At 34.4% G+C, this 17286-nt stretch overlaps 1 protein-coding gene across 8 annotated transcripts in view; it reads right to left on the bottom strand.

Annotated features, from left to right (window-relative positions):
* Positions 1 to 17286, bottom strand: part of LOC132756510 (synaptotagmin-like protein 5) — a 93441-nt gene that overhangs the window by 14534 nt on the left and 61621 nt on the right. For 7 of the 8 annotated variants that reach the window (XM_060747594.1, XM_060747593.1, XM_060747596.1 and 4 more), the window contains 4 exons: positions 12737 to 12921; positions 10522 to 10596; positions 4912 to 5096; positions 1086 to 1188 (listed from right to left, as the gene is read on the bottom strand). In XM_060747594.1, coding sequence (XP_060603577.1) covers positions 1086 to 1188; positions 4912 to 5096; positions 10522 to 10596; positions 12737 to 12921 — 548 coding nt within the window. The remainder of the gene's footprint in view (positions 1 to 1085; positions 1189 to 4911; positions 5097 to 10521; positions 10597 to 12736; positions 12922 to 17286) is intronic. The other variant, XM_060747592.1, reaches the window with a different exon arrangement.

Raw genomic sequence — 17286 nt, 5'->3', positions numbered from 1 at the left:
AAGCAGAATGATGAAGCATTTTCATTATTGTTTACAAAAGCACATCACCACAAGACACTGGACATCACAGAGTTTTGGTTGTGAAAATGTAAATAAGCTGAAATGTACAGTCTTTTTAGCAATTGTGATGATGTCACTTGCCAATAGTGCTTTTCCCTTGTTTATTTGGTTTTATGGCGCACCAACACAGAATAAGTCATATGGCGCATAAACAGAAAAGATGATTTTGGCTAACCTCAGGTGTTACAAACTTCAAAGCAACACCAGGGGCCAAACCTACCTCACCTTCTTGAGCTAAGAGATGCATAGACTTCAGTTATTCAAACCCATTTACTCCCCTCTTACCATCATGCAGGGATAAATGGTGGCAGCAATTCTTATGCCATAACCATTTAAGGCAACCCCTCAGCCACAAGGAGCTGGGCAAGTTTCTCACAACAGAAGTAGAGGTAGAAGTGATATGTCCCTCTTGTCAAATAAACAAAATAATAGATACAAGAGCTATCCGTATTTTTTTTGTAGGGCTATACACCCCACAAACACAGAAGAGGTCATATGGCCACTTTCCAGCTTTACTGAAGGAAAAAGACCTTGATGCAATACATACATGTGAACTTTTTTTGATGATCAAGTGGGAGATTTTACTTCAAAAAGAGGGAGATGTTAGAATTTGCAAAGAACAAAGAAGGAAGTTCTGACTTCAAAAATAGGGAGATTTCTTTAATTTGTGAAAATACCCCTCATTTAAAGGAAAATCTTTGAAAATATAGCCGCAGAAAGGTGGAGTCTCCCGCTAAAAGTGGGAGAGTTCACATGTATGGCAATATTTCAGGCATGAACAGGCACCTGAGTAGAACAACCAACGTTCTGTAAGCTAGCTGAATAGCTTCTTCAGTCTTCACAGGCAAGAATACAAAGTCCCTAGAGGTATTTGAACCCATGGCAGTGAATGGCAAGTGGTTAAAAGACTACCATTTAAACTACAAAACCAATTGGATGCCAAAAATTTTATTTTAAATTTAAGAACAAAATCAAAGAAGCATTTGATTCAGAACCATTACTGTAATTTAACTTGTCCCTAATACCTTAAGTGTTTCATCAAATGTTGGACTGGTAGAATGCTTTTTGACTTTAGTCTTCCTCTTCCCTCCTCTTGTCCTGTCTGGCAACAGGTAGGTTTTCACATAACTGAAAATTATAAAAGCAGTATGTAAAATAAATATAGAATATCATATTGTAGAATGTTTCTGAGGCTTTGTATTTTTGCTATGAGTTAGCGTTGGAAAATGGATATCTTGCAAGACTGAAGATCATGTTCTGAGTAGGTGGCACAACAGTCTGTAAATAGCTCTGTTAGTTCTCAGTGTTTAAATATAATGTCATAATTAGTTTGAATACATGGTGCATGCCAACAATGCTTGCATAGTTAATTACCATATCAGCACTACAGCTACCATGAGACTACTTAAATCAATCAGCAGAACCCCCCCCCCCCCCCTTCACAACCATGTATATACTGAGTTAGTTAAAACAATACCATTTATATTTGTCACTGATCAATAACTCATTATACAATGATCTAAGAAAACAAATCAATCTTTTAATTATTCCGTAAGAAGTGATGAGAATAGTTACCAAGCAGTTAATCAAATTGCAGAAAGACATATAATCAAGTTATCTAACAAATTTCCTATTTTAAGAGGGCTATAAAAACAAAAGATTAAACTACAGAAGTTACAGTTTTCCCCCTGAAACACATGATGCAATGTCTCTGAAATTCAACACTATTGTAACCTTATATCACTTAATATGAGTAAATGACAATATTTAAAGTCTTGTTTTGAATTTCAAACTTTTCCATTGTAAATGTGAAGAAAAATTTGATTAAGAAATGCTAAAATCATAAAAGTATGAATTTGTATGTATATCTTTGACTTTGGGACAGTCCATTTTCAGCTGCAGAAATTTCAATATCAGCTGTCAATTGTATAGAGACTGGTCAGACTATGCCAGTGTGCAGGCTGACTCCATTCGGGCCTTGGACCCTTACCCAGTCAGGACATTTTCTATTAAGCCTTTGCCATCAATTTAGAGCCAGGAGCCAGGTCAAGCTGCACCTCCATTCAGTCTGACCACTGGCTCTATACACTGTTGGTAGATGAACTGACATGTTTTGATATCAAAATCCCTTAAACTTGGAATGCACTGTTCCATATTCAAAACTGGGCATAATCTATTTACATAGATTTAAATTAAAATATACTATGAGATTTAATGATGGCAATTATAAGGCAAGGGGTTTAAATATTGTTGCTTTGATACATACATGTGTTACACAAATTGTGTCAACCAAACAGTTGTAAAAACGTTTTATCGGCCTTAGGAGATTACCTAATGAAATTCTCATTTTCCATATTTTCCAAGAACTTCCTTTAAGGAATGTTTCATGATATAAATAAATCAATTTACAATATGACTAGCCCCTTAATCTTTTGTTATGCACATAATATATGCTTAAATAATCTAGTTTTGTTATGGCACATGGTAAAAAGAGAAACCTGGGACATAGGTAATGAATAATTACAGGAAATGTAATGCAACACTTGGTGATTATATGTAATGCTATGCATAAATTTTTAATGAACGTTAGATCAGATAGCCTAATGTCTGTCTATGGCACTGTCTTAAATTGCTTCTAAATCATTGCCTACAGTAACAGAATTATTACCTTTACTGTAACATTGATAACTTGGGTCTAAAAGTACTCTTAGCCCTAACTATATTATGTAGTGAAGAAAGTATTTTGAATCCTCCAATCCAGGGGTGTATCTTGGTCTTAATTTACATGTAGGCACAACTTCTAGTGGATTTGGGGCATGAACCTCCAACTTCTAGGGGATTTGGGGCATGAAACTCAAACTTCTAGGGGATTCGGGGGCATGGATCTCCCAAGAAAATGTTTGCTCCAGACTGTAAAAGGTGCATTTTGGCATTTCTTTCGTACAACAAAAATTTAAAAAGTTAAGATCTAGGTATAAGTTTGCGGACGGCAACGCCGCTATGAAAGTAACAATACCTCATTTTTTTTTTTTTAAAGTTGATCTTATAAAAATGCTCAGGAGGCTCTATAGTGAAAATATCAAATTTAAGGAATTTCACTGATTTCCACAACAATGGGAAATGTGGAGTTTAGCAATTTCTACTTTTTCAATTTCAAGGAAAAAAGTAGGCTGTTGTACAACAATGTTAGGTTCATTAATTCCTGTGACCTTTATCATAAGAATAATTTCTCTACTAGTTTGTTCTGTACATCAGTTTCTTATGAAAATAATCTCAAGTATTTGTTAAGATTATGTAAATGAAGACAGGCTTAACATTAGACCTTTAACCTTCTGAAACTATTGTATGTAAATGGTAAATGTTTGATAACTGATAAAGTCCTGTATTTAGTAATTTTGTTCAGAAGAAAACGATGGACCTTTAGTGTCTAAAGGCCTCAACAGACGGTAGGATTTAGTTGTACAGCACTATTTAGAGAAAAGATGTACAATTTTCAAAGCTATACAACACTTGCATTCAGACGGTAATTCTACACTGTAAGAATCATCTGAGGTTTTCCCTAAAAAGGACCTTTACATTGATCCTTCACATACTTTTACTCACTAAATACTTTTTTCGCCATGAGTAATGATTGAAACACCTCCATTTTAAATATATATACATGTATATATATTTATTTTTTTTTTAATGTGAAGCCTGACCGAGACTCAAACCTGGGACCCTCGGAATACCGTACTGCGGCTCTGCTGACTAAGCTATCTGACCGCCTACAAACTACCTCCCCTCCCCTAATTAGAGAACAATTCAATACCTTGACATAATTATTTTCGGAATAATTTGGGATTCGAACATAACACAACTTTGGGTCTCCTGAAGAGTTTTTCAACATCATTTTTACCCCATCTTACTACTATGTTTACCTTTTAGCCCTAATTGTCCTGGAATTTCATTCATTACACCCATTATCAGGAGATAATTTGGTTATCTGTTACTTGTCATTGTGGGAGGTCTATAAAAATCGGTGCGACAAGATTTTCAAAATAGAACATGTCCTATCCCTTACATCTAGACATAAGGTTTCCGAAATCAAGAAATAGTAGCCTTCACAAATTAAGATTTGTCTGTACATCTTAGTTTTAATTGGTGTTGTACTTCAAAATCCTACCGTCTGTTGAGGCCTTAAGAATAATGAATCCAGGTGTAATTCAGTAACTTTCATCCTTGTTGATGAGAAACAATCAAAATAATTTCCATTTTGTTACAATTTACATGGTACTGTTTTTCATACAATTTTCCATGTCATCACAATCACCAAAGACTTAACTCAGCCTGCTTGCGAAGCCTGTAGGATCATAAGTCAAACTCTACTACCGTGAAATACTGCATTTTTTTATTTGAAGTCATTTTTTTCTGAACAAAATATTTATCGTTAATATAAATATGGCACTGGTCATGTAATTGGTCATTTCACAATTTTGTATGTGGTACCGGAGTGACTACGACAAGGGAGGAAACTTGAGTGACTACAGCAAATACTTGTACTTGATTCAAGGGACAGCAGCACAACTCTAAAATCATTGACATCTGAATGGTTTTGTTAAACACATTTTTTGTCCAAAAGAGGAGAAAAGCGACGAGAGAGAATCCACACTGTGTGGCGGTTAGACTTACAGAAATTAGCATACAAACCAAGAAAATATAAAGGCTAATTAGACCACTGATACATCAAGGAATACAGTCACTAGCATGGTCATCAAAGTAAATAAAGATGGTAAATAATGCAGTCAAATAAAGAACAGACTTTTAAACGAGAGTGTGATTATTCATGGACTAAAACCGAAGAATACTTACGGATCAGATCTACGTCTTCTTAAATCAGCCACTGCAATATTGCGGCACTGTTTCACACCAACCTCCAGCATGTTTGTTTTGTAGTTGTAGTTGAGGCTAAACAGGATCTCGCCTGTAATCGGAATGTTGCTGTATGCAATATCACCTGCATCGCTATAGTAACTGGCTAGACTTTCACGACTGTCCTGTTCAAGTTAATTTAAACAAGATATGTTTGTAAAACATGTATGCCCCCTATCAGCAGCCAATTAGTTATGTGAAAAGGTTATTATGCATGACTTCTGACCCAGTGATCAAACAATTAATAAGGGTTATCAAGTATCTACTGGTCATGACCTTAACCTTTGACCCCTTGACCCAAAACTCAATAGGGGTCATCTGCTGGTCACAACCAATCATCATACAAAGTTTGAAGTTCCTAGGCCTAAGCGTTTTTAGTTAATTGATCGGAAACCGTTTTAACATACAAGGTCAATGTGACCTTGACCTTTGACCCCTTGACCCCAAAATCAATAGGTCATCTGCTGGTCATGACCAATCACCATACCATGTTTGAAGTTCCTAGGCCAAAGGGTTCTTAAGTTATTGATTTGAAAGCATTATTACCTACAAGGTCAATGTGACCTTGCCCTTTGACCCCTTAACCCCAATATCAATAGGGGTCATTCTACTGGTCATGACCAATCATCATACCAAGTTTGAAGTTCCTAGGCCTTAGGGTTCTTAGTTATTGATTGGAAACCGTTTTTTACCTAAGAGGTTAATGTGACCTTGACCTTGACCCCTTGACCCTAAAATCAATAGGGGTCATCTACTGATCATGACCAATCACCATAACAAGTTTGAAGTCCCAGGCCTAAGGGTATTTTTGTTATTGATCGGAACCGTTTTTACCTACAAAGTCAATGTGACCTTGACCTTTGACCCCTTAACCCAAAATCAATAGGGGTCATCTGCTGGTCATGACCAATCACCATACCAAGTTTGAAGTTCCTAGGCCTAAGGGTTCTTTCGTTATTGATCGGAAATCGTTTTACCTACAAGGTCAATGTGACCTTGACCTTTGACCCCTTAACCCAAAAAATCAATAGGGGTCATCTGCTGGTCATGACCAGTCACCATATACCAAGTTTGAAGTTCCTAGGCCTAAGGGTTCTTTTGTTAATGATCAGAAACCGTTTTTACCCAAGAGGTCAATGTGACCTTGACCTTTGACTCCTTGGCCCCAAAAATCAATAGGGGTCATCTACTGATCATGACCATCACCATACCATGTTTGAAGTTCCTAGGCCAAAGGGTTCTTAAGTTATTGATTTGAAAGCATTATTACCTACAAAGGTCAATGTGACCTTGCCCTTTGACCCCTTAACCCCAATATCAATAGGGGTCATCTACTGGTCATGACCAATCATCATACCCAAGTTTGAAGTTCCTAGGCCTTAGGGTTCTTTAGTTATTGATTGGAAACCGTTTTTACCTAAGAGGTTATGTGACCTTGACCTTTGACCCCTTGACCCTAAAATCAATAGGGGTCATCTACTGATCATGACCAATCACCATATCAAGTTTGAAGTCTAGGCCTAAGGGTATTTTTGTTATTGATCGGAAACCGTTTTTACCTACAAAGTCAATGTGACCTTGACCTTTGACCCCTTAACCCCAAAATCAATAGGGGTCATCTGCTGGTCATGACCAATCACCATACCAAGTTTGAAGTTCCAGGCCTAAGGGTTCTTTCGTTATTGATCGGCAAATCGTTTTTACCTACAAGGTCAAATGTGACCTTGACCTTTGACCCCTTAACCCAAAAATCAATAGGGGTCATCTGCTGGTCATTGACCAGTCACCATACCAAGTTGAAGTTCCTAGGCCTAAGGGTTCTTTTGTTAATGATCAGAAACCGTTTTTTACCCAAGAGGTCAATGTGACCTTGACCTTTGACTCCTTGGCCCAAAATCAATAGGGGTCATCTACTGATCATGACCAATCACCCTACCAAGTTTAAGTTCCTAGGCCTTAAAGTTCTTTAGTTATTGATCAGAAACCATTATTGCTTACAAGGTCAATGTGACCTTGACCTTTGACTCCTTGACCCAAAATCATTAGGGGTCATCTACTGATCATGACCAATCACCATACCAAGTTTGAAAGTTCCTAGGCCTTAAAGTTCTTTAGTTATTGATTGGAAACCGTTTTTGCTTACAAGGTCAATGTGACCTTGACCTTTGACCCCTTGACCCCAATATCAATAGGGATCATCTACTGATCATGACCAATCACCATACCAAGTTTGAAGTTCCTAGGCCTTAAGGTTCTTTAGTTATTGATCGGAAACTGTTTTTGCTTACAAGGTCAATGTGACCTTGACCTTTGACCCTTTGACCCCAAAATCAATAGGGGTCATCTACTGGTCATGACCAATCACCATACCAAGTTTGAAGTTCCTAGGCCTTAAGGTTCTTTAGTTATTGATCGGAAACCGTTTTTGCTTACAAGGTCAATGTGACATTGACCTTTGACCCCTTGACCCCAAAATCAATAGGGGTCATCTACTGGTCATGACCAATCACCATACCAAGTTTGAAGTTCCTAGGCCTGAGGGTTCTTTAGTTATCACTCGGAAACCATTTGGTCTACGGACCGACGGACCGACGGACCGACGGACCGACAAGTGCAAAGCAATATACCCCCTTTTCTTCGAAATGGGGGCATAATAATTGTTAAACAAAATTTATGTTATAACAAATTTTGCAAAGTCTTGGTAAATGTATGAAAAAAGAAAACTTATATAGATACCAGTTACAAATATGTTTATTGCTGCCACATGCTCCTATCCAAAGGCAATGGCAAGGATGCAAGGGGAATAAGCTAGTTTTTTTCTTGCCATCTGCCACCATCTTGCTGGGTTACTAGTATCATATTTATTTTGTTTTGGCCCAAAAACAGCAGGAAATCATGTCAAACTTGCAGTACCTGAGGGGGCATTATAATCTTATTTGCATTTGGTTTGATAAAAAAAAAAGTTTTTACCATTATCCTGAGATGGGGAGAGGGGAGGGGCAGTTGTAGATACAACTGAATTTCATTTAACAAAATTTATACAAATACAACTCAATTTCAGGAGTGAGCAGTGCATATAATGTACATGAATTCTGGTAAAAACAAAGACATGGTAATCATTCAAGTACTTTTATACTTGAATGACAGACAGTGTGATTCCAAACTTCTACAAATATCCAAATTTCAAATATCTTTAAGAAAATATAAGATCTGAAATATTTTAAATATAATGCAACACACAATGGTCTTAAAATAAAAATGTAATTACAGAAACTAATATGTCAGGGTGCAGTTACTTTCGAGTGTGGTAGTAAAAACCTGTGCAATATAATATTTCACTGATAATGTAATTGCGTCATGTTGTAACACAGTTACATATTCATACATAAAACAAGAAACAGTAAATATTTATACAGTGGTAATAACCAGCAGATAGATATTGACAATACTGTCTACATATTTCCATATAACATAACAAATAATCAACATTTACCATTATATCTGCCAAATAAAGCATAAAAGCATGATCAACAAGGAACAGGTTTCAGCAAGGCCAAGCAAAAAAATATCCGTTTCTAGGTTTGTCACTGACACTTAAATTACCCAGTCATGCATTCTTAAGCTCAATAGTTTTTCTGAATTATTGGCACATCAATTAAATACAAAATATTACCTTCAGTTTTTAGTTGTATTAAAACATCTGTGATATTAGGCGACCTTCAACACATTTTTAGGACCCAAATTAAACTAAAAACAAGAATTTGTTTGATATGGCCTAATATGGAATTCCCCATGAAAACAAAGGCCTCGTAAAGTTACAAGATATAAGCTCTAAACTGAATAATATATGGTCAGTCTGGACAGCCTAAATCTTTATCTTATTAGTGCCATCTCTCTATTTGATTTTGTCAGACAGTACGACTAGCGTTATCGCCTCATGCATCAATACTGTTATTGTTCCCTTATTGTTCACAGACACGATATTACAAACAATATATGCATGCATGCAAACTTTCCAGACAGTGGTGAAACATTTCATATAATTTTTTTCTTTAGTTTTATTTTACTGATTGGGTTAATAAATTCATCTACAGTCTTAAAGAAACAAAGGCTCGCCCTTAAACAATACATTTCAAGCAAAATTAACTGCTCACAAAAACAAAATGGGTTAAACAGCATATTAAGCAACATATATAATTAATCAATTTATATACTATATAATCAATTTATATAAGTACTATTAAAGATAAGTGCTCCTGCAAATTTCTGCTTGAAATTGTATGATAAGTTAGATCAACTTCAATTATTTTTCTTTCATCTGTTTAAAATAAATCCAATTTCAAATTCCCCAGACTTCTGACAGTTACAGATCAATTCAATCTAAACTCGAACTGAAATGTCTATATTTCATTAAATATCACAAGTGGAAATTTCACACTACATTTGCGGACCTATCAACTGGTAGATTTCATTACTGATTTTTTTCTGGTATTATATAAATCTTATCAACTATTTTGCCATGTTCAAATTCATTGTTCATAATCTATATACATGTAATTTCATCTTATACATAAATTGGAAAAAGGAAACAATATTATGCAAAGTTCAAAATACCACAAAAAACCCAAATCAAATTTAAGCAATCTATAGAAATAACTAAGGTTTTTACTCTTGTCTAGCGCCTTAATAAAATTTGACCAAAATATGGTAATATCATTTTTTTTCTTCTTTTTTTTTTCTTGGTTTAAACATATTTATTTAAGCTCAATTGCAAAACATTAGTTCTTGCAACTTATACTGAACCCTCTGGACCCAACCAGTACTGGTGTCATATGAAGAAACATGGTCGTATCCGATTAGGGGTCATATCCATGATCCCTGGTCAGACACCTTAACCACTAGGCAACTTAGCCTTAGCGCTTCCCTTTTTCTGTCTTAATCAAGCATAAGAATTATATTCCTTTGAAGCTGACTCCACTAAGGTATTTTAACAAATGACACAACTGGAAATATATTTTCAAGATTCATGTACCATTTGATGGAGTTCTGGATAAAAAAATGTATTGACAATTTCATATTATTTGCTAACAACTCTGTTTCCACAAAATATTCATTGTAATTGCGAAAAATGACCTAAAACTGAAAAGCAATCAAATGCTATTAACTCAAATCTGGAGAAGAATAACACAAAAGTATGCTTTTCAAATTAATTATGAGTATATTTCTTTCGAATTAGTAGATGTACTGGCTGATCTTAAAATCAGCACTGGTTGTTTAGATAGATGGATAGAATTAACTGCCACCAGCAGGGTTAATAAGAAAATAAAATTTAAAGTTACGATTTCCAATACAAGCGTGTTAAATGACTTGTTGTGAGAGTTACAAATTTGTTAGAATCGTAACATCTGTATTATTATGTTAGTATATGTGTGTTAATGATGATGAACCCAATGTCTTAATGATAATGATGCCAATGCCGAACACAATCCAAAATGGTGAACAGTTTAAGCTAAATGCTAAGTAATGGTTATTATTTGAATATCAACTTACGCCAAAAACTGAGAGTAGGTTACTGCGATTTTGTTTTTGAACTCTCGCCACAATATTGTCAATGTCCTCATCTTCCTGTTTGCCAACAACAACAGCCACAATAACAACAAACATTTATGACAATAACAACAAAGGTATTGCAAGCAAAAAATAAAACAACAACATATAATGGTGTATATGATACATTACATTTAGGATGACCATCAAAATGAAAGGCTCATGTGAATTGTGTTACTTGATTTTCAAATTAATCATTACTATTAAAATAGTCATTACTGACTAAATGCTTTTATAAATCATTGAAGTTGTATTGTTTGACAGAGTGGAACAGCTTAGTACTGCTAACATGATAAGCTTGATCTATATTAGTCAGGCACCTAAAGTCTTCCTCCACCAGTAAAGCCGGATAGTTCCTTTATGACCTGTACAGTATTGTTGCAACATAAAACCAAATAAAACTCTATATTGAAATATATATAATATTTTTCATTTATATTAAAGTCACAACACAATAATTAGGTAACATGACAAACTTAATGTCAAGTACTCATGTAGGAGTACATGTAGTTAAATTTTCCCTCCCATGTCTTATTTAAGGCACAAGCTGGCCCCTGAGTAGAACTATCAGCTTACTGGCTAAATAATTAATTCTCATATGAAAAAGTCCCTCTGGTAGGTCAAGTGGTTGAAGGTCTGCAAACTTTACCACATTGCCAAACAGAGCCCCTGTCTCCAAGTAGAGAAGGCTTAAACTGTTACAAAGTATCTTACAAGCTCTTTAAAAATGATTTGCCCCAAAAAGCATGGCAATTAAGCTAAAAACTTTTTTTTGCATGATGATACATGTATCAAAATTTCTTCAAATTGGTTTAAATGTCTTGGATAGAAATAAAGATACCTTTCATTTTGATGGTAAAAAATCATAATCTAAAACACATTTGACTAGCTAGGGGAAAACTACAGTATAAACAAGATGCACAAAGTCTATTAATTAAAGAAAATGAAAATGTCTGGGACGTGAATGTTCCGAAAGGTAGTTTTTAGTTTAGGATCACTTGAATAGCACAGATAAAGTTGCCATTACAACCTTATTCACAACACAATCATGCATGCTTAAAAAGTAGTCCAATACATTTGAGCCGTGTCACGACAAAACCAACATAGTGCGTTTGCGACCAGCATGGATCCAGACCAGCCTGCGCATCCGCGCAGTCTGATACGGATCGATGCTGTTCACTGAATACCAACCCTATTACAAGTAGAGAAACTGATAGCGAACAGCATGGATCCTGAACAGACTGCGCGTATGCGCAGGCTGGTCTGGATCCATGCTGGTCGCAAACCCATTATGTTGGTTTTGTCATGACACGGCTCATTTCTTGATTGAAACGTTATATTGGACCATGTCTTTCACAATTATGCTTATAAGAATATAATCATTGAAGGATTTTATCATCTAATAACCACAACTTTTATACAGTCAGTGTCATTATTACTGACAATTATGCAAAACTAGCATCTTGCATATATATCACATTTTTTTTACTTTAGATGATGGCCATTCAAGACAGTAGTGAAAAAGAGCTTTATATAATGTACATCTTTGTCAGATAAAACAAGCTTTTTTTAAACAGCAAATAATACTATTATACATGTATAAACAAACTAGGATGACAATTTCAAGCACCAAAGATCAATATTTATAATCCATCTCTCACACATTTGGGACAGTGATAATGGAAAAGTAACATTACTGAAGAAAGAACCAAAGAGAATCAAAAAGTGCTTAAAAGTATAAATGATTTCTTTTTCAAAAAAATAAGATTTTTCTAAAAGAAAAACAACAACAAATAATATAAACAAAAAACATATGGCAATGCCATGAAACCAGGTTTTCAAACTGGAAATTAATTTTTTATTTTTGGTAACAGTGACCTTGACCTTGTCATTAGGAAGCCGAAAAGCACTCTACATAAGCTTAATGCAATTAGAACAATTTTGATTCAAAATCCCCTAAATCTAGTTATTAATTGAATTCCACCTGTTTTAACGTCTGCCCATACACACGACCACCCACCATTCCCTTATCTAATAACGAGGATTTTCACCATTAAAAACCTGGCTTAAACAACCTAGAGAGCAAAGTTCTACAATCACAAACATTACATATGTCATACCAAACAAAAAAACCCCATCTTTTCTCATCTATACTTACATCAGTCACGTTAGATAATGTGGAAGGAATCGAGGACTGGGAGTAGCTGCTGTCTGTCCGTCTGTGTTCAGGAGTTGTCCCCCTTGAACCGCCACTAACATTACCACTATCGTCCTGGCTTATGGAGCATTCTGATATCGTCCTGGGAGAGTCTCTTGGCGAGTCTCTGGCACTAGCCAATTTTTCTGCAAAGTTCAAATCATATTTTTACTCATTTTTTCTGAATGATATCTTAATATAAAAAGTAATAAAAAATAATATGTAAAAGAAGAAGTGTTGCATGCAAATATAAAATAACAACTAGCAAATACAAAATAACAACTAGCTAATGAAAAAGAATATTCTAAGTTTAAGTTAGCGAAGGATTTACAACAATCAAATTGTCATTTAAACTTAATTAATTAATTTTTTTTATTTATTTCTAGGACATTGTTTACAAAAAAACAATGACTTTTTTATATTTGTTTCGAACAAATGTTAAACACTCTGTTACACCAGCTTTTTTTAATTAAAACAAAAGTTGAAAGAGGAAAGGGAATTCCTTTTAGATGTTGATCTATGAAATCTTTTCAAAGAGAATAATTATAATGAGAGATGAGGACAGCTAAATTCATGAAAATTGACAACAACAATTCTGAGGTGGAAAGATTGTAGAAACTAGGCATTTCAGGTTTTCTACGCATTTAGGAAAGATATAGAAGATATAGGCCCTACGTTCATTGACCTCAATATCTACTTGTCTTGTAAGCTATATTCTATTATCACCCCTATACTTACCAAATAATTGCAAATATGATTAGTTTTATTCCCTTAATGAACAACACAGCAGTTCGCATTTTAGAAAGGATCATGATATTATTCATGGATCGAAAAGTTTCTCAGAAATTCCCAAGTCATAATCCCTACTTTAAATTATATCGGCACAATATTTATGAACACCAAAACAATTGTTCAACCCAAATTTGCAAGTCAGGTTTGCTTACAAGAAAAGCCAAAATGACATTCGTTTTCAACACAACAATGCTATGTTACAGTTGATTTTCTGTTTATACATGTAGTAAAGGCCTAAATTTTTGAATATTTATAATGACTTCTTGGCCAATGCACATCATGCAACAATGTATGTTTGTTTGTTTCATTTTACGCCTTTTCCCAACAGTATTTCAGTCATATAGGGCCATCCTTAAAAAAATGTTTGTTTGCAGTAACCCGACCCAGAATTTTCAAGGTGGGTAGGTAGGTCGATTTTTTTTTTTTTATTGAACTGTACTCCCAAATAAACATGGAATTTCAAAATGCTGGACAATATATGCTTTGATAATCTGGTAACAATTAATAAATTGATAACTAAATTCTAATTTAATAAGACCTACATTTTATTTCTTCTATTAACCTTTAAAAGAATGAAAACAAAGCACAAGGCATAATTTTTTGATTCAAAAAAATTTTTTTTTATGCAGACCATGAAAAAAAATTTTGAGTAGGGGCAAATTTTGTGAGTCGGTTGCGTTACTGCAAACAAACATTTTTTTAAGGATGGCCTAGGCGGGTAGTTTCCTAACCATCGTTCCTGGAGAGTTTATAACATTCAGTACTAGACTACCCAGAGTCCTCCGCGCTAATCATGCAACAATGAAATTGATAATAAATAAAAGTTTTTGTTTTTTTTTCAGAACAATTTTGTCAATGAAAAGTAAAATAATCAATTTTCACAAAAAACAAATCTAACATGTTAATAAGTCAATCAACAAAAACAGCTTAACAAATTTTCAATGCTAATAATCTATTTCAATTATTTTCTTAACAGCTGAAAATGATGATAAAATTCATGATTACAACAAATACAATAACAACATGATAATAACGAAATTGATAATATTTTACATCCTTGCATGATGAAAGATATTCTAGCTTGCAAATGAAAAAAATCTTTTCACTCCATCTTCAAATGACTGTATTATTTATGGTACAATAGCATTAGGCGGTAACTTTAAATATTAAAGCTGCATGCCTCAAAATAAGCCAAAATATTTCAAGAAGATGAAACTTGAGAAAAATGTGCTAAGATTTTCACTTTTTCAGATCAAGATTCAAGTAATAATTTACATGTAATGTGCCATTTATGACTGACTTTGCAGTATTTATCACCATATTTCTACTGTGTTACAAACACAGTAAGTGTTTAATCTTTGCTTATTTTGACCCCTTTTTAGTAATTTACCTAATACTGCAAGTGCTGTTTGCAATGTGTAAATTATTTTCTTTGTTCACTTCATAATATTTTGCTTTTAAAAACAGTTTTAACATTTTCATGAAAATAAGCATGAATCTGGAGGTACCGTTATGTGCTGCTTTAAATTGACAATATATACAACAATTGTAACATACTATTATTGGTCCTGTAGATCATGATGCCACCAGTAAAGTGCTACTTTGGGCAAGAACACATTGGCCAGATTTCCATTTACTTAGTAAGTATTTTCATAAGTAAAAAACAACTTATATTAAATAAGGTTTACACAATCAGTTAACTGATCTTCCATCATCAGTGCATATAAAACTGGCCAGTAATTTAGTCAAAATAATTATATTGACATGCCAAAGGTAAATTCTGAGATATTTTCATTCTGGGTCAGAATCTTGCTTCTACAAGGGGAGATTATTGCCCAGCCACAAAATTTTAGCACAGTATACTGTCGCGCAGTACAATTAGTTGGACTTATAAAGCCCAGCAGTATGACAACACTAAGCATTCATAGCAACATTCAGTTGTTTTAGTTCTAAGTTTAATAAGTTTATTCTTGAAAATAATACAAGTATAATTATGCAGGATATAATAATGTTGGTTATTTTGATATTGAAATCCCTTAAACTTTAAATGGACTATTCCAAAACTTAGCGCCGCACAAATGCATTGTGCAAATCCAGCAGATTTAGATATAATTTATAGCATATTATAGGATAGTCTATGCATCAGCATTTTTATATCCATCAGCTCCCTTAAGAGCAGGGACAAAACAGCTTTCGGTAATTATGAATTACAATATTCCAGTCCTTCTTAATGATATATCCTATATCAATAGACAATTTTCTTATTGATTTCATGTCACCACGTCTCACATGAGTCCTATCTTGACCTTATAATTGTCTTTTTCAATATTAGGTTATTATTTAGCCAAGGTCGTCATTTTCCAATCTCCGCGAGAAGAATATCATCATTGACGTACAAGACTTTAATCATGATTATAATGCCGTTGGGTGAAAATATTGGCAGAGTTATGTGTGCCTGAAATACAACATACTACCCCTCATATCAATATGATGTTTCACATATTGTCTTTGAAAGCTTTTGTTTTGTGTGTAAACATCAAATATAATAATTAATTGCGGATATAATTTAATGTGTAGGCGGCTTGTTTACATTCAAACAAACTGACATAATAATTTCAGACAGATATATAAATATTCGATGTATAAAGGAGTAAATCACCGTAACTCAGACTCCTGTTTCAAATAATAATATAGAAAGGCCATGATGTGACCTTGCAATATCCTAATATTTAAACACCTATTCACAAAGGTTACAAAATCAGGTTTAATAGCATTTTTTTCTCTTTCAAACTATGAAAGATCATTGATGATCTAATTGCTTTGGCTGATTTTTATTTCTTTGAGATTTAAAAACACCTTTTAAACAATTCTGTTATGTTTAAAAATTTTCTTTTTAACTTTTTATTACCTTTCATTATCAATTAATCAAAATTGTAGGTTAAAAGAATACTGATAGCTCAATTGCCAATTCTTGCAACTTATATCAATCACTTTCCAGTCCGCTTCCTGGAACCAACCAGTACATACATGGTCGTGACTCAAATAGTGGTGAAACGCATGATCCCTGGGTTGAGAGGCAGACACCTTAACCACTAGACCACTGCTCCCCTTGATGTTTGCTATGAGCTAGAATAAATAGTTAATTCACAGTGGCATCACCTTGTTAACTCACAGTGGCATCACTTTGTTATCTCACTATGGCATCACTTTGTTATCTCACAGTGGCATCACTTTGTTAACTCACAGTGGCATCACTTTGTTAACTCACAGTGGCATCACTTTGTTAACTCACAGTGGCATCACTTTGTTAAATTACAGTGGCATCACTTTGTTAACTCACAGTGGCATCACTTTGTTAACTCACAGTGGCATCACCTTGTTAGCTCACAGTGGCATCACTTTGTTAACTCACAGTGGCATCATTTTGTTTACTCACAGTGGCATCACTTTGTTTACTCACACAGTGGCATCACTTTGTTAACTCACAGTGGCATCACTTTGTTAACTCACAGTGGTATCATTTTGTTAACTCACAGTGGCATCACTTTGTTTACTCACACAGTGGCATCATTTTGTAAACTCACAGTGGCATCACTTTGTTAACTCACAGTGGCATCACTTTGTTAACTCACAGTGGCATCACTTTTTTTTTAATCTCAAAATGGCATCACTTTGTTAACTCACAGTGGCATCACTTTGTTAACTCACAGTGGCATCAC

This window comes from Ruditapes philippinarum, unplaced genomic scaffold (assembly GCF_026571515.1).
Source record: "Ruditapes philippinarum isolate M1 unplaced genomic scaffold, ASM2657151v2 ctg1318_1_1_1_1, whole genome shotgun sequence".
Classification (NCBI taxonomy): Eukaryota; Metazoa; Mollusca; class Bivalvia; order Venerida; family Veneridae; genus Ruditapes; species Ruditapes philippinarum.
This window is presented reverse-complemented; position numbering and strand designations above follow the sequence as displayed.